At 51.5% G+C, this 19478-nt stretch overlaps 1 protein-coding gene across 2 annotated transcripts; it reads right to left on the bottom strand.

The window, feature by feature from the left end:
* Positions 1–694: 694 nt before the first annotated feature.
* On the bottom strand, positions 695–16971 carry DVL3 (dishevelled segment polarity protein 3). Of its 2 annotated transcripts, XM_019965795.2 has the most exons (16): positions 16555–16971; positions 10839–10908; positions 10238–10359; positions 10011–10120; positions 9680–9815; positions 9410–9503; positions 9125–9194; positions 8371–8510; positions 8129–8205; positions 7954–8021; positions 7648–7797; positions 6923–7054; positions 6571–6738; positions 3750–3965; positions 3252–3662; positions 695–2424 (listed from the first exon to the last, which is right to left on the bottom strand). In XM_019965795.2, exons 1-16 carry the CDS (start codon positions 16713–16715, stop codon positions 2393–2395), a joined length of 2157 nt encoding a protein of 718 aa, XP_019821354.2. In that variant the 5' UTR covers positions 16716–16971; the 3' UTR covers positions 695–2392. The 2 variants fall into 2 exon arrangements, with proteins under 2 accessions (XP_019821354.2, XP_070647072.1); XM_070790971.1 differs by having other exon boundaries at positions 695–3662.
* Between the last annotated feature and the right edge of the window lie 2507 nt (positions 16972–19478).

Here is a 19478-nt window from a genome sequence, read left to right on the forward strand (position 1 = left end):
TGAGTTTAACTGGACATGGTATTTGAAATCCCTTCTTTGATGAATAACCTTCACATCCAAGCTAAGAGGAGGCAGAGCCAATCCTAGCACATGAAAGGCCTGCCTGGCTCTTGCAGGACCTGAAGAACATCTGTTGGCTCTTCTCTTTCTGTAGGGAGAGATACCATTCTGCCTTCCTTAGGCAGGGCCGAGCCCATCATGAGAGGAAGCAAGGGCAAGAAAGGGCAAGACTAGTTGCAAATCCTACTATTCCTAGCATTCTCCTGCTAGAAACCAGAATATGGCAGGATGAAAATCTGACCTCCTACAGATCAGGGTCACAGTCTTAGGCCATTAAGTGACTGAATACAGGCACGTCTAATTCTTGAACCGGCACTCAAGGCTTACTCCTACCTTTCTAGGAGCTTTGTCCTCAATACATACCCTAAAGAAAGTGAAGTCAGTCGTGTCCGACTCTTTGCAACCTCATAGACTATAGCCTAACAGGCTCCTCCGTCCATGGGATTATCCAGGCAAGAATACTGGAGTGGGTTGCCATTTCCTTCTCCAGGAGATCTTCCCAACCCAGGGATTCAACCCGGGTCTCCTGCATTGTAGGCAGACGCTTTACTGTCTGAGACACCAGGGAAGTCTCAGCATATACCCTACCCCTCTACCAATTTAGAGTAAGTAATAATGATAATAATAATAGTAGTAGTAATAATAATAGCTACCATTTATTGAGCACCTATTCTACTGTGTGCCAGGCACTGTGCTAGGCACTTTTCGTACAATATCTAATTTAAATCCTCACAACAACCCTGTGAGGTAGGTATTATTATCATTTTATATATAAGGAAACTGAGGCTCAGAGAGATTAAATAACTCTCTTATCACACAATCAAAAAGTAGTAGAGTTGGGATTCAAACCCAGAATAACCTGACTCCAAATCCCAAGCTCCTGTGAACTAGAGTAGAGGCAGAGGGGAGAAGAAGGGCCAAAAACAAGAAAACTTGGAGTGGAATGGATATGATATACTGACTAGTAAAATATGGGAAGGAATTTAAGCCCATAAAATGTTTCTAGCTGGTGAGCCTATGAAGAGTGATGAATGTAACCAGGATTGGAATTCAGGAGGAACATACTTGGCAGTAGGGACAGAAAGAGTTGAGTCCATCTGGACATGTCCAAGGAGATATCCAGCAGGTGATAAAAATACAGATCTAAAGATAAAGGGCAGTTAGGGCTTGAGATATATATTTGGGAATCACCAGCATATCAATGGCAGTTGACATCAGGATGGATGATTCTATTTTGGGAGTAAATAGAGAGGAAAGAGAAGTGGACCAATGATGGAATACAGGGACCCTGAAGGCATGAGCAATAGGGGAAGAATCCTCAAGAGAGTCAGAGGTGGCAGAACCAGAGGAGGAAGAGAAGTACAGGAGGCAGCCCCATAGTAGTGGCTAGAGGCAACCATGGTCTGAGCTGGGAGCAAACCTAGAGCTCCCAGAAGGAAGACAAGACTGAGTTACACTTCTAACACAGCCCTTATGCACCAACACCCCCCACCACCCCCACCCCCACCCCGCCCCGGGAATAGTTGTTAAATGAATGAATGCCAAAATACCCCTACCCTGGTTTACACCAAAACTTGGGAGCTTAGGACTTCATCTTACTCTTGACACCCCAGGTCTAAAAATATGGAAGCCTAGGTGAGCCAGAATTTATAGAAGAGGCTCATAGAGAAAGTTGTGATTTGTTTAAATGGAGAATAAGGTTAAGAAAAAAATAAATAAATAAAAAACCACCCCACAAAACTTGGCACTCTATCTTAAGTCCCAGAAGTCCTCCTGCCCAACCTTGCTCTGAGTTATCATGGTGACTGTGAAAACACAGAAGGGTGTGGGGGGCAGAATGAGAACAATCTGTTAGTTGCCTGGGGTATCTTGTGCTGAGTTCAGCTTATGGGCTTTATTCAGATAGGAAGATGATGGGGACATATGCGGGAGGTGTGAGGGCTATGAAGAGAAAAAAGTCAGGGGACCAGCCCCACAACTTGGGAGAGGACTGGGAGAGAGGGTCCAGCCCTCTGGTCAGGGACCAGCCCTGAGGCTTAAGTGAACTTGCATAGGCACGTGTGTGTGTGTGAGAGAGAGACAGACAGACACAGGCAGACACAGAGGGAGAAAAAGGGAGAGAGGGAATGAGAGAGCAGAGAACTCTCTGGGGAAAGGGGAACAGAGGCTCTCGTAGGTGGGTGAGAGGCTGGGGTGATTCTCAGAAGTCTAGTGACTTGACGTGTTTGTTGAAGTGTGGGTATGGGGGCTGAATATCCTTGGGAAGCCCTGAGGGGCTGCTGAAGCAAGGTTCCTGGTCTCCTCAGAGGCTGGGCCTCCTCTCGCTGGGGACTCACAGAAAGTCAAACAGCCCGAAATTCTTGGCTGCTCCAGGCCCAGGAAAAATTGGGAGAGGAAAAAAGAAAAGAAAAGAAATGTTTCAGCCCAGAGGTGAGATGAGCCTGCTGATTAGTAGGGTTAGGGGTCTGAAGGAACCAGCACACGGAGCAGGCATGGGGTGGGTGTAGGTTTGGGTGCAGAGCAGAGATGCTCCCTGGGATCTGCTAGCAGCTCAAGCAACTGAGGGGGCCCTCTGGGCTTCTGCTAAGGTTAAGCACAGGTAGGGTTAGTATGGATGGTTACTGGAGGGAACTGCAGCTCTGGGGTGCAGGGCTGAGGCAGTACGTGGGGACAGTTAGGAGGAGAGGCAGATGAAGCAAGTCTTTTTTGGTGTTAGTATTAAGGGAAAAAATCAAGAAACTGGCATGCATGCAAGATTAATAGAGGGATGATGCTGCTAAATGGTGAAAAGGAACTGGGAAGAGGGGTGTGCAGGTCTTCAAGGGCACCTCTGGGGTCAATTCTTGAAATATGTGTGTGGGGGGTTGGGGGAGGGTAAGGAGCAGCACTAGCCATTTGGGTCCCAGGGGACATGAAAGATCCTGGGAAGTCCTGCGCAGCAGTTAGCGGGCAGAGGGACAAGCTGGGGCCGGTGGCAGGTTAAGGGCTGCATTGCTGATCAGTGGGTGCACCCCACCCTCGCTGCACCCAGCGAGCAGTTAGCGCGCCTGGATTTAGTTCCATTTATTTCCCTTTCAGGTACCAGACAAAATAAAAAAGACGGACGGAGAGAGGAACGCAGCCAGCCTGGGGCGGGGTAGGATGGTAGTGGGGGAGGGGCCCTGCTCACATCACATCCACGAAGAACTCACTGGGGTTTCCCATGGCCATGCGGAAGGACTGTCTGCTGGCGGTCAGTTCGGGGGGCACAGAGGCCAGGTCGCGGCCCGGAGGGGCTCCCGGGGGCCCCATGGCCGCGGGCGGTGGGGGCATCATCAACATGGGGGGCCCGTAGAGAGGGGGCACCCCAGGGGGGCCGTAGCTTGGGTGCGTGTGATGGCTGCGCAGGCTGCTGGCCAGCGAGTGGTGGCTGCGGTGGCTATGCTCGCTGGCGGCAGGACCTGAGCGCTCGCTGGGCGCCCGCTCCCGCGGCCCCCGCAGACTGCTGCGGGTCGTGTGGTCCGATTCGCTGCCACTGCCGCCCGACTTCGAGTCCCCGGCCTTAGGGTCCTTCTCCTTCCGCCGGTCGCTGCCGCTACGATTGGACCCACTGCTCCGGCTGCCTGCAGGGGACAGGCAGGGACGGGGTGGGAGATACTCAGAGCTTGCGGAGGAAGCCTGGGGCTCGCCCGTGGCCCTCTCCTCATTACCTTCACTGTGCTGACTACTGGCGCTGCCCCCGCCATAGCTGTACCCCAGCTCTGGGAAGCCTGGGTGCGGATTGTAGGGGTGTGGGGGCGGCGGGTACTGGTAAGGGAAAGCCATGGGCCAAGGAGCGGCCCCTGGGTGCGGCAGAGGGGCCAGCGTGTCCTGGTCGGAGGCGCCGCTGGAGCCGTCGTGATCGTGGAGGGAGAGGTTGGCCATGTCTGTGGAGGGAAGCCAAGGACACATGAGCCGGTTCTGTCCCATGCCTCCGCACCCTTAGTCAGCAGAGAGATCCCCAGCCTAGGTTGGGTGGATGTGCTTGGGAAGACAGCGACAGCAGTGGCTGCCAGAATGGGAGGAGGGATAGGCCAGAGATCGCTCACTCCTTCAGACCCCCTCTGCCACCCTCCAAAGGTGGTAGGAAGGGAGACCCTGCAGAGACAGGCCCAGAGAAAACCATCCCTTGGAAGGTCCCGAGTCACCACTTCAGATGGTCAGATGCCCAGTTTCTCCTGCTTCCTCAGTGGGCTGGAAGAAGGGGCAAAATTCTTATTTGGCAATTTTCTCCTCAGTTCGCTTAGAGGGTAAAAGGTAGGGAGGGGAATATGGGAGCTGAAATACCAGATAGCCACCAGGTGTTGCACACCTGCCTTTTATCAGGCACAATACGAAGCACTCTATATCATGCAAATGTTACCACAACCCTATGAGGAAGGTATGTTTAGTCACATTTTTTTTTTTCCAGATGAGTACAGTGAAGTCCAGAGAGGTTAAATGACCAGCCAGAAGAGGTCAACCTGAATTGTAGAAGCTCAGAGTTGCTAACTTTACCTTTCCAGATGAGGGCATTAGTAAGAAAGGAGTAGTTTCGGGAAATTTAGGTGAAATTTTGCCCTCCTCTTTCACTTAGGACTAAGATCACACCCCATCTGTACCAGGTTCCAGAGCTGTGAGAGAGCTGCAGTTGCCCTAGGGGCCAGTTGTTGGATCCAGACTGAGCCCTTTGATCCCAGCCCTTAAGGGACCTGACCCAAACTTATATGGGAGGAGGAATCAGGAGAGGGAGCTGAGGCAGCTGATGAAGTCTACCAGCCAAACCATCCACCGGTCAAGGCCAGTAGCTAGCATGAGTGGTGGTGGTGGGAGGAAGCAGGCAGCTGACTTGGTGACTACTTCAGCCACGAGGCTGTCATCCCATGGGCAGTGACCGTGTGCTCCTGGGCTACCCAAGTCCCCAGCTCTTCCCTTTGAGCTTGCCATATTCCCAGCTGAGGAGACCTCAGCCAGTACAAAGGAAAAGGCCTGTTCTGCCAGCATCTCCCTGAGCTCAGCTTCTGGTGACTTGGTCCATGGGTAGAAGACCAGAATGCCCCTGGGATGACAGTATCTCACAGTATCTCTAAGCAAAAGCCACAGCTATCCTGAGAAGCTTTATGTACCTCTGAAGGTTTGGGACCAGGGCTGCCTTCTCCTAAATGATGATAATAATATTTGATTGAGTCTAAGGAGTCACTGATTATAAGATGCACTCCAATTTCAGATATTGACATGTGAAAAAATGTTCTTCAGTGAATCAATTAAATATATGATAAATGGGTAAGCTATTTTTTTTTTTAGAGCAATTACTGTGGGCCAAACATGGCACTAAAAACATTATATACATTAAGCTTATATCATTCTCAAAACAAAGCTGAGATATGTTTTACTATTAACTCCATCTTACAGATCAAGAAATTGAGGCACTGAGAGGCTGTGTCACTTACTCATGTTCACATAGTAAGGGTGGAACTAAAATTTGAACTCAGAACTGTCTAATTCCAAAGCCTTATGCATCTATTACTCCTCTTCCATGGGGCCATGCTGGAGCTGCTGAGGGCCAGGGACACTCCCCCCCATGCAGGGACCTGTACTCCACAAGAACAGACTTTCTAGTCCCTTGAACCTAAGCTGAAGCAGAGGCAGAACTGGCTTCTGAGGCTGGGCTTCAGCTCCCAATTCTGAGCCTTGCTGTCCTGTTTTGAGGACTCCCTTCTCCAAAGGCTGTCCACTGGCTCTGGAGAATGGGGCTTCCTGCAGACTTCTCCTGCTTAAGAACCCTCACTGGCTTTGTACTGTCTCACGATCAAGTCCAGATCCCTTGATACAGCTTGCAGAGTCCTCTACAGGCTGGCCCTGTCAGATTTTCCAGCTTCAGTGTGAGGCATAGCTTCAGGGGTCTGAGGAAGCTGGGGACTTGAGGCCTCAGGCCAGCTCCAGTTTCTGTCTTAGTGGAATCTGCTGTGAGCGTGAGCAGGAACCAAGGCTAGGAACTCTGACTGGCCTTGTTGCGGCAATGTTTCTGCAGCACTGTACACCTAGGACAGCCTTGATGTGGGAAGAACAAAGGCTCTGGAGCCAGAAAGACCTAGACTCAAGGTCTCGCTTCTCTGCTTCCAGCTGTGAAACCTGGAGTGGACTACTTAACTTATATAAGTCTCAGTTTCCTCATCTGAAAACAGAATCATCTCCCCAAGGGCTTTAGGGAGGTTGTGAGGATTGAGTGAGAGTGAGATGATGCTTTAGAAACAACCAGCATGGTGCCAGGCACAGAGCAGGCACTCAGAAAATGCCAGCCCCAAGGGGGCTGGGCAGGGCAGTGAAGAAGAACTGGTTCTGCCTAAGAACTGGTCTGGGCTCTGCCTCTACCGCATAGAACTGTCAGGTCTTGAGGCTCCCCCAGCTCTGCTGCCCCCTAATCTGGGTTCCCTAGAGTCTGCTGCCACATCCAACCAGGCAACTCCCACTTTCAACCAGGAGACAGGGCAAGGAGGTTGGGGAGGCACGTACTGCCACAGAGGTCGCCGAAGATGTAGTAGCACTGCTCGGAGAAGGTGATCTTGTTGACAGTGTGGCGGATGAAGCCAGCTTTCAGCAGGTTGCTGGCATACTTGCGGGCCTCTCGCCGGTCAGTGAAGCCTTCCACGTTGTGGTACAGCCAGTCCACCACATCCGAGCCTGAGGGCAAGGCTGCCACTTGATTGGAGGCCCACCAGACCTGGGCTCTTCTGACCTCACAGGAGCCATGAGGCTGGTGCTGATTCCAACTCCAAGGGGTGGCCCAAGGGAGTTCTTGGGTCCTGGCCTGCCCCGCCCCACCACTTTCCACCCCATCCTTCATCCCACCATGGGGCCCTCTCACCGATGAAAGCGTTGGGAATGGTAATCTTGAGCCACATTCGGTCACGGACCTCTAGCCCGGATTCAGGGGAGGCCATGGCTTTTACTATGGCAGCCATGTCACTGTGGATGGACAGGTGGAAGTCGTCTAGGCCTGGGGGTGGGAGGTAGAATGGTGAGGCAGAAAGGGGCTATGGAGTCAAGTACACAGGAGTTTGCATTCCAGCACTACTGCCTAATAACATGGACCAATGTCAGGCAAACTACCAACATTTTGGACGCTCAGTTTCCGCTTCTGTAAAAATAGGGACTTTAATATCTATTTTACAGGGATATTTGAAGACAGAATTAAATAATGTAAATGAAGGTGCTTAGCCCAGTGTATAATGTATGCTGTGATAATAGAAAGGCAGTCATTTACTGAGTGATTACTTTATGCCACACACTGTGCTTGATGTTTTACTTGTATCCTCTTATTAAACCCCAGAAGCCTGGTAAAGTGCATATCATCAGTCCCATTTTACAAGAGGAAACTGAGGCTTATGGGTGCTCAGTACAGGTTCAGAAACAAACTGTTTGGTGAGGGTCAGTGTCCACTGAGGGAAACTGGAGAGTGAGGTGGCTGGAACAGACCGACTCTCCTCTCCAGCTCCCTGGGATGCTCAAGCAAGAGTCTCCAGGTGGGCCTTCGGCAGTCCCTTCCAGCTGGTCCTGTGCTGGGCCCAGGGGTCAGGGTTGGACACTCACGCTCTGTGTCAGGGATGGAGCTGGTGATGGAGGAGCTGGTGGAGGTGATGGTGCTCAGGGAAGGGCTCATGCCGTAGGCAGGGAAGGTGCCGGTCATGGCTGCAGTGTGGGAGACCCAGGCCGCGGGGTCAATGGGCCGGATGGGCTCACCTGCGGGGAGGATGAGGAGTCAGGGACTACCCACCCTGCCCACTGCCTGGCCCTATAGGGGTCAGGGGTGAGGTTCAGGGTAACACAGAAGGAAGGAGAGACAGGGTTCACATATGCTAGGCACCAGCTTTAGGGCCCAGTCTCCCATCCACTTACTCCTGGGCAGTGTGAAGCACCCACGTGGACTTGGGTCCCAGCACTTGGCTACAGTCAAGGTGATGGGCCTGAAAGCAAGGGTGTCCCTAGTGAGGGCAGGATGTGTGGAGGCCAAACAAGCCCCTTCCCTGTTAGCCAGAAATATATTTCTTCTCCTCCCCAATGCCATCCATACCCTGGTTTGTGCACAATTTCCCGAAGTACTCGGACTGCGTCATCGTTACTCATGTTCTCAAAGTTGATCTCGTTTACCTGGGAAAAAGGACCAGGAGTGGAATATGCAGCTGTGTTGGGGAGATGGTAGGGAAGCTAAACTTGGAGGGCTGGGGGTCTTCCCCATACCAAGAATCAGGATACAGAGGGTGCGGACATTTCCCCGTCTCCATCCATATCACCACCCAGGGTGGGCAATGGTACCTGTAACAGCATGTCTCCTGGCTCAATGCGTCCATCAGCAGCCACGGCCCCACCCTTCATGATGGAGCCGATGTAGATGCCTCCATCACCACGCTCGTTGCTTTGGCCCACGATGGAGATGCCCAAGAAGTTATACTTTTCTATAGGGAGTAATAAAAACTTGAGACAGGAACAACGTTCCTACCCAAATTCTAAGCCCTTCATTAGAAAAGGGTAGAAAAGGACAAGAACTAACATTTATTGAACTTGAATCAGGCACTGTATTCTGCATACTCAAACATACTTTTACTTAATCCTTGCTGGCTATGAGGTAGGGACTCAATCCTGTTTTACAGAGCAGACAACTGAGGTGCAGAGAATTTGAGCAACTTTTCTAAGCCATGAAGTGGCAGAGTTAGGATTCAAACTCAGATTTAAATTCCAAAGTTGGGGCTCTTTTCACTACATCCTGCTACCTCCTAAAGAAGAACACCTAGGGCAGAAATCAGAGACCAAGAATGCAAGGGATGGACAGCGGGAAGCGGGGAAGCATCAGAATCACTTTAGGAAGCCTTCCTGGATGCCATTCTCTGCTTCCATAGTGCTTATCTCTGTCATAGCTCTGATCGTGAGATACTGAACGGATCAGTGTATGTAGCAGTTTATGCTTATGAAAGAGAGCTCCTTGAGGGAAGGGAACATATCATGTGTCTCTCTGCACTCCCAGTGTCTGGCACGTAGCAGGTGCTGGAAAGTGTCATTTCACGAGACTCACCCATGTTGAGAGTGACGGTGATGATGTTGAGTGACATGGTGGAGTCCGTGATGCTGCTGAAGGACGAAGACTGGAATAGACAGAGGCCCTGAGCAGCAGGCAGGGGTGGCAGGAACTCACTGCTCCCACCGAGCTCTTCCTCAAGGCTAGCCCTCAGCACCACCTCCCCTCTAGGATGCTATACCCTGACCCAAGGGGAGGGGTCGAAGGAAGCACAAACTCTCGTCTTGCTGTGGGCAGGGGGGCTCAGTCTGCTCCACCCACCCCAGCATATTGGCCCCATACCCGCTCAATCCGGGAAACCTTCTGCTTCCGCCGCCGCCGCTTGTGTCTTCTCATCAGGCGTGAGGCGCTGCTCTGCTCTGTGGAGCTGCTGAACCTGTGGGGCCCACAGTCGTTCCCCACCAGGCTGGCCCAGCCCTATCCCATAAGAGGCATCGCAGGGCCCGGGTCCCCACCACAAAGCCCACATTCCCCACAGGGGCCCAGCATCCTCAGGGTTCAGGGCTCCTACGGGTCACCTATCCCACAGTACCCAGAATACCAAAGCCCCACCTGCTGGTGGAATCATCCTCATCTGAATCAAAGAAGCTGGTGGTCTCCAACTCGCTGCTCATCAGGGTGGAGGAGCTGTCATAACCCCCTGGCTCTCGTCGCCGCTCCCCCTTGGCAGTTCCATTCAGCCGGGCTGCTGCAGGGGATGGAGGCAGCTGGGCTCACAGTGCTTGATGAAGGAGAGAAGGAGGGGAGAGGGACGAGCCAGGGGCTGTACTGGGGCCAGGCCTATCCAGAGCTCAGGAAGGAAGGCAGAGAGTTGGGTAGCTGGGTGGAAGGGGCAGGGAGAGATGTTGGGGGTGGGGAAGGTGTGGGTTCAGGGAGGACGCACTGTGCTCTGGGCCATCCCTCCGGCGTGGCCGCTCTCGCTGGGCAGACACCAAGGAGTCAGTCTCTGTGTCATTGTCCAGGTTCTCCTGGCTGCCCCCACCAGCGTGAGGGCTGTAGGGAAGAGAGGACTCGGTGGGGGAGGGTGCAGGCTGGGGGCCCCCTCCTCCAGCCGAGCTGAGCTGAGGCAGCCCTCCCCCAGGGCTCTCCCCACCCTCTGGTCACACTCACTGGAAGGATGGGGGCCGGGAGTCGCCAATGCCTCCTGTGCGCTCCATGGGCGGTGGCAGTTCTGCCGGGCTGTCAGCACAGAAGGCTGCTGGTTCTGGGTGTGAGCCTTCAGCCGACACCAGCTGATGGGGAGAAGATGCTTGGGTACTGGGGCACAGAGACCCCAGGAAAAAGGGGCTAGCTGGCTTCTGGCAGGGCATGAAGACTTGGGAAGAATGAAGCGGGGACATGGGGGGAGAAGAGACGGGACTGTGCAAGGTCAGCTGAGACGACGAGGAGGCTGAAACGCATGGGCTAGCAAAATGGGATGGGGGCAGAGAACAAGGGTCAGAGGTCCAAGATAGAGGTCGGCACGTGACAAGTGCCACAAAGGACATAGGAGACGCTTTTTGTCTCCAGTGTGTACTTCTGTCTCTTTCCCCCCTTCCCACCACTCTCACTTTTCACCAAGGCTATAGAATCTGCAGTGAGAGAGTTCAGTTAGAAAACTCAAGGAATATTCAGATACTGAAGCATCAAACCACGGTCTCAGCAATGCCTTTCCTCCATCCAGCTCACTGCAGGAATGCAGGTGGACAGAGGGTTGAGGCGAGCTCCTTACCCAGGACACCACCCGGCCATTGAAGCAGGGCAGCTTGGCATTGTCGTCCGAGATCTCCTCCTTCACCACTCTGCAGGGAAAGAAGGGTGTCAGAGTGAGCTTTCTGGGGTGGGAAATACAACCCCAGTTCTCAGGGGCTCCTCTACCCTGAACTGGGAATCAAACCACCAGCATAAGCCTGTTCAAATGGGAGCAGGGGGGTGACCCAGGAACAGATCTCTATCACCACCAGAAGGACACCAGCCATGCCCAGGCCAGCTGCCTTCCTGGGGCATTCTCCTGGCCCTTGAGTGACTGCAAATTACACCTGACAAATCTCTGTCCCCATTGAGCGCAATCACCCCTATAATCTCAAGAGCGGTACTCATCCCCCAACATGGCTCTCCTGTGCTAGATATTATCTTTCCCTCTGAACCGAAATTAGGAAAAAACACACGCTTATCACTGTCCTCTTCTCATTTGGGAATCCTGACATTCTTCTGGGAGGTGTGGATGAGGAATTGAAGGAAATTAGAAAAGAGAAGGGGAGAAGGCATTTACCAAACATCACCCACTGCCACTATGACACTGGTAACAACTGCTTTCATTTACTGAGCATGTACTATGGGTCAAGCACTAAGCTAAGCAGTTTACTAGTATCACTTCATTTAATATTCTCAGCAATGCTGTAAAATAGATACAGATGGGGAAACCAAGGCTTGGCAGGTTCAGAAATTCACCTACAGTCACATAATTAATGAAGAGCTGGAATTTGAATCCTGGTCATCCTGATTCCAAAGCCTTTATTCTTATCTATTATACCATCTTATCCCCCTACAGTTAGAATGTATAATCTTCACATCAGCCTCACTGTATAGACAATATGATCTTGATTTTATGAATAAGGAAATAGAATTAGAAACTTGTTCAAGGTTACAGAGCTAGATGTCAGGGCTGGAATTCCACTCTAAGCTTGTCTGACTCCAAAGCCTATATTCTTCCCAGGGTATTCCACATTATTTTCCATACAGTGATGGAGGTGATGTGGGTCTGTGTAGAGGGTGGGGGTGTGGGAGACGTGATGCGGGGTATAGGCGAGGCAGGCAGCATATAGTCTCAGGTGTGCAGTTTGGCCTGGTGCATCAGTGAGGCAAGAAGTCAGATTATAACTATAGTTTGGGGCCAGGAAAGGGAACAGAAAAGCTTGACACCTACCTCCCCTCCACCCCCTGCCAGACTGCATCAGACATCTCAGGAGCACAGAACTAGAAAGCTGTGATCCAGGGCAAGAGGAAGACATGTGCCTGGAGCTCCAAGCAGAGAGGGAAGACAGGAAGGAGGCTGGGAAGCCCAGTCCCCCCGTGTTCTTAAAGCAGCTCCTGCCCAGAGCTAGGGACGTGCTTGGCTCCTAGTGATGCTCACATTCCTGGACTCACAGCCAAGTTCAAAGGCTGAGCATGCCCTCCTCCCTCCCATTCAGCTCTGACTCCTCCGACGTTTCCAACCCCACAGCAACCCCAAGAAAGCAGCTCAAATCATCCTGCGTAGGCGCACCACAGAAAGCCTGGAGACAGAACAGACTAGAAAACAGAGACACTGACATAGCTCAGACACACTAGCCAGTCTGATCGCAGGGGACCCCAAGATTGTATCCCCCATGGGAATTGGGGCTCAAATTGAAAGGAGGTATGTGGGCCATGGGGCAAAGACTGCGACTTTCTCTGGAGAGGGTCTCAGCACCCCTGTGGTGGGAAACTGCTGTTGGGTCCCCACCACCCCCTCCCCCTGGAGGCCCCACCACACAGCTCCACACTACAGATGTTTCCTCTCTTTCTGGGGGTCACCGACAGGTCACCAAGGCTCTGCTGACTCACAATGATCAGCTGATCTTCAGCAGCCTTGGGGGACTTCAGACAGGCCTCCCCCTCCCACCACGAAGCTGAATGGCTCAGGGTTCCACAGCACTTATACACTCACACACACACACATACCAAGTGGAATCAGACAAATCTGGGTTCAAATTCCAATTCTGCCACTTATTAGCCCTCCTCTCTTAGAGAATTTTCTTAACTTTTCCAAGCCCTTTCTCATCCTGGTAAGTGAGATTTGTAAATGCCTGACATAGGCCAGACATACACTAAAAACTAGTTATTAACTTTGTCAATTTTTTGCAGGATCCATAATCTCTTTCTAACTAAGTGTAAGTTTCTAAGGGCAGGGACCAAACAAATCTGCTTATCACTCATTGTTCAATGGAGTAAAAAGCCTTTGCCAAGAGCCCAGTGGGCTTTAAGTTTTGTGCTCGCCATTGCATGGTGCTCAAGAAGCATCAGACCTGGAACCTGCCCTGTTCTTGGAGGACCTGACCAATGCACACAGTTCATGTGAGTATACTGCAAGTGGAAGTGATCAGAGCTGTAAAGACAGCAGATGTGTTTACTGGACAGACATCTGCTGAGTATTACTGAGTATAGGGTCCTGGCTACGACCAGGGTAGGTGTAAGGATAAATAGGAATATAACTTTCAAAAGTACAACCCAGAGGAAAGAATTTGGACCTGCAGAAGATCAGGGAAGAGAAGTACCCCAGGTAGAAGGCCCAGAGACGGGCCAGTGTGGGATGTGGAGCCGGGAGCAACATGAGCAACACTGTGGCCCATGCTGTTCCTCCCACGGCTCACAGCTCCTCTAATGGTGGTACCTTGTTCTCCCATCCACCATCTCCTCAGTGCTGAAAATGTTTAATGTTTATTTCTAAGAGGACCGGGCCTACCCTGAGCTTGACAAATATTTCTGAAGACCAGATGGAGGTTGGGAGTCCTCAGACTTTATACACCAGAACCTGGTGAGTGACCCTGGAGAGCTGGAGGAGATAGCAGCCTTCTTTCCCTGACCCACTTCCCCATCTGTCAGCAGGGGTCACAGAGCCCTGCCTGACCCCTTATCATGGGGCTAGGATAAGTGGCAGCCCTGTCATCTCCACAGTTTGCTGAGGCTCAGCGTCTTCCTCAGAGAGGATATATTTGTTAAGTGATGGTGATAATAATACCTACAGTTGTGTGATTAATGCCTTAGACTTTGGAGCCAGGTTCCTAATAAGCTCTGCCACTTATTAGCTGTGTGACCTAGGATAAGGAAGTTACTTAAGTTTTCTGTGCTCTAGTTTCCTCATCTATAAACTGACGATATTACTACCTGTTCCACAGGACTGTTAAGAGGATCTGAATGAGTAAAGATTTGAAAGTCATTTAGATCAGTGTCTGCACACTATAAGCACCATAAAAAGAGTTTAATAAATGAAATATAGATATATACTGCTGCTGCTAAGTCACTTCAGTCATGTCCGACTCTGTGCGACCCCATAGATGGCAGCCACCAGGCTCCCCCATTCCTGGGATTCTCCAGGCAAGAACACTGGAGTGGGTTGCCATTTCCTTCTCCAATGCATGAAAGTGAAAAGTGAAAGTGAAGTCGCTCAGCCATGTCCGACCCTCAGCGACCCCATGGACTGCAGCCTACCAGGCTCCTCCGTCCATGGGATTTTCCAGGCAAGAGTACTGGAGCGGGGTGCCATTGCCTGCTCCAATAGATATACACATTCATCAGCTATTAGTTATCTGTGACAAGATAGCCCTATCAGGTCTCCTCATCATTAATCCTTCTGGGTATAAACATGATCAATCTCCTCTACTTCATTTTTACCATTGTTTTCAACATTGCTAAAATGGCCTTCTCTAATATTTTGCAAAAGATGGTTCAAGCTCAAGTACCACTGATGAATGCAAGATGATTTCAGGAGTATCTGAATGAATGTTTAACTCAAGAGTTAAATATTTTTAAACATAGTTTAGAAAGAAATATAAACAGAAAATCAGACCTGTGGTTCCATATTATTGATTGGGTCAAACTAAGAGTGAGTGGACTGACAGTGGACTCAAAGATATTAAGTCAACAATGAGTAGATGTCATGAGGGCACTCTATGACTTCAGTTAGGCCTGGCTTGACAGCAGCCTGAAGACAGTGGGAGGTGGCCCACAGAGGTCTAGGTTTAGGAGGTGGGGGCGCTTGGCCTAGTGTATTCTGGGATGAATAGGGGGGTAGAGACACAGGCCTAACCTAGTCCTTTAAGGCACTTGGCCCCAGGCTGGCCCCACTGGACTCCAGCTGATTTCCCCCTATTCCATACCCTGAGGCAGTATCTTGGTCTCTTCCAACTCCACTCTTCCCTTAACAGACCAAGGCATCTCCCCCAGTCCCCCCACCACTCCCACCCCTTGCAGATGGATCCTTCTTCACCATCTTCCAATCAGGGGTGTCTGTCTCTGGACTGAAGCCAGATAATCATTACTACACCAGGAGTACTCTACCCCAAGGCAGGAATAGCAACAGAATCAAGAACAGTTAGAAGCTGCATAGTACTTCCCACCTTACAAAGCACTTTCACACATATGAGCTCATGGGATCATCAAACCCTGAGTTCCAGGGGGAAAGGTGACACTAAAACATGCCAGGCAGAAGACAGAGAAGGTGCTAGCATCCCAGAGCCAGGAGGGCTAGGGGCCCTGGAGAGAAGCCAGGGTGATGAACACCAGGGAGAAGAATGTCTCCCCTTACTCAGCTCTGGGCCTCGGCTCTAAAGAGCACTGTAGGCCTCAGGCTACGGCTGGAGAGGCGGCCTTTAGGCCTGGAGGGCCCAGGAAAGCCTTCCCCGCAGGCCTTCAGGCCCATTGCCCAGTTACTGCGGGGCAGGCTAGTGTGGGGGCCGCCCCCTCCCCAGTCCCCTGGGAGTTGGGGGGGGGCGGGGCGGGGCGGGGAGTGAGGGGATCGGCCAGGCTCCCTCTCCCAGGCCAGCTGCTACAGAACCATCCGGCTCTAACATTCCATCCCCTCTTAAAGGGGAAGTCACTGCTTCCAAACTCCGCCTGTCCAAAGCCCAGCAGCTGGGGGAAGAAGACTCCGTCAGCGGGGGAGGATGAACACCAAGAGACCCTTCCTGGCCCTCCCGTTCAGGCTCTGAGGCCTTTTCCAAGGTCTCCTCCTTGGCCACCATCTGGAGGAAAGAGGCCCCAGTTCTGCAAGGGAATCTGCACCTGGGCTAGTGGGGACTCCTCCTGGGGGGTGAGGCGCCCTGCTCCCTGACAACATCCCGAATGGCCCACAGGGGACAGGGGAGACAGCTAAGTAAACATCAGAGCTGCAGGCCTTAGTTTACAGCCTGAGCAACCCCCAGCCAATTCAAGGTCCCACAGCATAGCCCTTAGATGCTCCATATTCCAAATATGGCTCGGAGTTGTGAAGCTGAAAAGATGGAGAAGGCAAAGGCCGAGTGCCAAACACCCTGAGTCTCTGCTAGAAAGGTGGCTCAGTTGGCAGGAGGGTTGGGGACTGCGCTCTGGAATGGGTAGGGGGGGTGTGTCTGTCTGTGTGGGCCGCTGGTTTCTGAGGAGGTGAGGGAGCTTGACTGAGCTGGAACTGACTGCTCTTAGGGAGTTGAACGTCCCCTTTAAACTAGGGGGCCAGGGTCCCAAACAAGAGGGGAAAGGGGAGCCCCTAGAGGGGCTGAAAGTCCAGCCTCTGAAAAAGCCAACGGGGGCCGAATGGCCGCGTGGCCCCTAGAATCCAGAGTAGGGCTAGAAGCCAGCGTAGCAAGGGGGAGGGAGGCGTCCAAACTGGTCGAGTGGGGCCCTAGAAGCGGAGTGGCCGGGGTCCCCCGGAGGCGAGGCGGAGCCATCCTCACCCGAAATCGTCGTCCATAGACTTGAAGAAGAACTTATAGCTGGGTCGTTGCAGAACGCCCTTAAAGTCCGCCAAGGTGACGCGCTCGGCGGGCAGGGGCAGCTTCACCAGGTACGGCGTCTCCTGCCCGTCCAGGTGGTAGATGATCTTGGTCTCGCCCATGGCTCCGGCCTCGGGCCCGGAGGCCCGCGCGCTGCCTGCTCGGGAGGCCGGGCCGGGCCTCTCGGGCGGCGGCGGCGGCGCTCGGCGCGGCCCAGCTGCTCAGCCCAGCTCCGTGGCCGGCCGCGGCGCCAGCTCCCTTGTTCTCCGGCCGCTCCCGGGTCCCAGCGCCGCCTGCCGCGGTCGCGGCCGCCGCTTCCGCTCCCCACTCTCCCGGCTCGGCTGGCTACGGCGACTCTTCCGGTGGCCGCGGCCCTCCCGGCTCTGGGCCGCGGCCCGGTCCACTCCCCGCCCCCGACCCCAGCGCGCCCCGCCCCGGCGCGGCCCCGCCCCCGGCTGCCGCCGAGCCGTTCTGGCCTCGCGGCAGATGGCCTGGCTCTCCGCCGGACCCGCGGACAACCCGCCCACCCACCAGGCTCGGCTCCTGCGCTCTGGTCCCAGGCCCGGGGGTAGCGTGGCGGCGGTCGCCTACGCCCCCAGGGGCTGGATGGATAGATCTCTCCAGGATGGCCGGGTTTCCGGACTCTTCAAGGCCCTGGCTCTGGACCCAAGGGGATCGGCTGCTCCTCTGCAGCTAGGGAGGCGTTAATGTAGGGGTTGCTTTGCTTCCCAGAGAAAGGGTTCTGACCAAGTATCTCTGGAGGATAGAGACCTCATCGACCTGGTCTTTTAGGGTCTGCTGAGAAGCATAGCTGCTGTCATTGAGTCTACCCGACAACTGCTTAAGGACAGAACAAGATCGAGTTCTGATTCCTTCTTGTAACCTCAGTACCTAAGTGTGAAGTAGTGATTTAATAAATGGACTGAATGCAGAATGAGCTTAAGTATGAAGATGCCTGCCTGACTGGGACATAAAGTCTCAAGCCAGGGCTAAGTATAATCGTTTCTAACAGATCTCCTCATGCCTAAGCTTTAGGTAACTTGTTTAATAAATACTGAATGCCTACTATGTGCAAGGCATACTGCATGAAAGAGCAAAACAAGGCAGATAAGGCTGTTCTCAGGCTCTTCACTCATTTGGAAGGAGGCAAAGTGTTCAGTCGCTCAGTAGTGTCTAACTTTTTGCAACCCCATGGACTGTAGCAGCATACAGGCTTGTAAATAAATAACTTCAGAGTGACAAATGCTATGAAAAAGAGTAAAACAGAGTGATGTGATAGTAACAGGGGAAACAGTAATATGGGCAGTCAGACAAGGCCTCTTCCATTTGCCTGAAGACGTAGAACTAGTGAGGAAGCAGCTATAAGAAGGTCTGGTCCGGAGGAAGAGCATTCTAGGCAGAGGGACAGACAAGCATAAGGGCTAAGGCAAGAATAAACTTGCCAAATTTGAAGAACAAAAAGAAGGTCATTGTGACTACAATGATGGTGGTAGATGAGTGTCAATTAGGTAGGCTGGGACCAGACCACATAGGTCCTTTTAGGCCGCAGTAACAAGTGTGGGCTCCTCCCACTCCATTTTGTATACTGTTGCCAAATACACATTTCAAGATTAAGGACCTTTCAGATACCTCTTCAGGTTAGAAACCTCTCCACATTTTGCAGTACTTTCCAAATATCCTTAGCTTGCTATTCAAAGCTCTCTATAATCTAACCTCTACAGCCTTTTTTTCATTGTATCCTGTCTAATAAAGTTTTGACTTAAATCTGTTCAACCTACTTGTCAGCCCCTGCTCACACACTGAATATATTTTCATTTCACATCTTCCCTTTAAATTTTTATCAAAGTAATATGCACGCATAGACAAATACTAAGAAAACGTTTAACAGCAGTCCTGTTTCATTTCCCTCCCCACCCTCACCCTAGTGTACATTTTTTAAGCTCGTATTACTTCTTGATTTATACATTCTGTGAGTCTTTCAGAAGTTTTATTTATTTATGGCTGTGCTGCGTCTTCATTGCTGTGCACAGGCTTTCTCTAATTGAGGCACATGGGCTCAGTAGTTGTGACGCATGGGCTTAGTTGCTCCAAGGCATGTGGGATCTTCCTGGGCCAGGGACTGAATCCATGTCCCCTGCATTGACAGGTGGATTCTTAACCCCTGGACCACCAAGGAAGCCCTGACTTATGCATTCTAGACATTGTTTATTGATTTCCAATTTTGATGAATGGATTTACCTTTTCTCCACCTCCCCTAACCTCTTAGGATTTTGGTTAAGAAAATATAGTACTTAGCATTGACATTTTGACTATAAATGTTTCCAACTTTTCTTTCTGGCATTAATCATTGCCTTGCTCTTGCATTTGCTTTTTTATATAGTGTACTTAAGTCTTTCCACATAATCTAATAGCTTCTCAATTTGTATTTTACTAATTCAGTTAAATGTACTAGATAACCCATTGGCTTTCTTTTCTGGACCCTTCCATTCCATTGCTCTGGTCCGCACTGCTGGCTGTCTCAGTCTGTGAACAGCTCTCAGCCTTGGACTTCTTTGCATCATTCTCTGAACCCTCTTTACCTCTCCTCTGTGTTGGATCCGTTTGCTCAATAATTTGCTCCTCAATAGTATTAAAACACATCCTTTGGTAGTTTCCCTTGAAAGCATGAGAAATAAAATTTGGGGTGAACTATTATGGAAAAGAATCTGAAGAAGTATATATATGTATAAAACTGAATGACTTTGCTGTACACCTGAAACTAACACAACATTGTAAACCATCTATATTTCAATAAAAAGTTTTGAAAAAAAGATTTTTAATTGGGGAGAAACTTGAAGAGAGTATGATTCTGCATTTCAAGTATTAATAATTTTCCTTCAGAATTC

This window comes from Bos indicus, chromosome 1 (genome assembly GCF_029378745.1).
Source record: "Bos indicus isolate NIAB-ARS_2022 breed Sahiwal x Tharparkar chromosome 1, NIAB-ARS_B.indTharparkar_mat_pri_1.0, whole genome shotgun sequence".
Taxonomy (NCBI): domain Eukaryota; kingdom Metazoa; phylum Chordata; class Mammalia; order Artiodactyla; family Bovidae; genus Bos; species Bos indicus.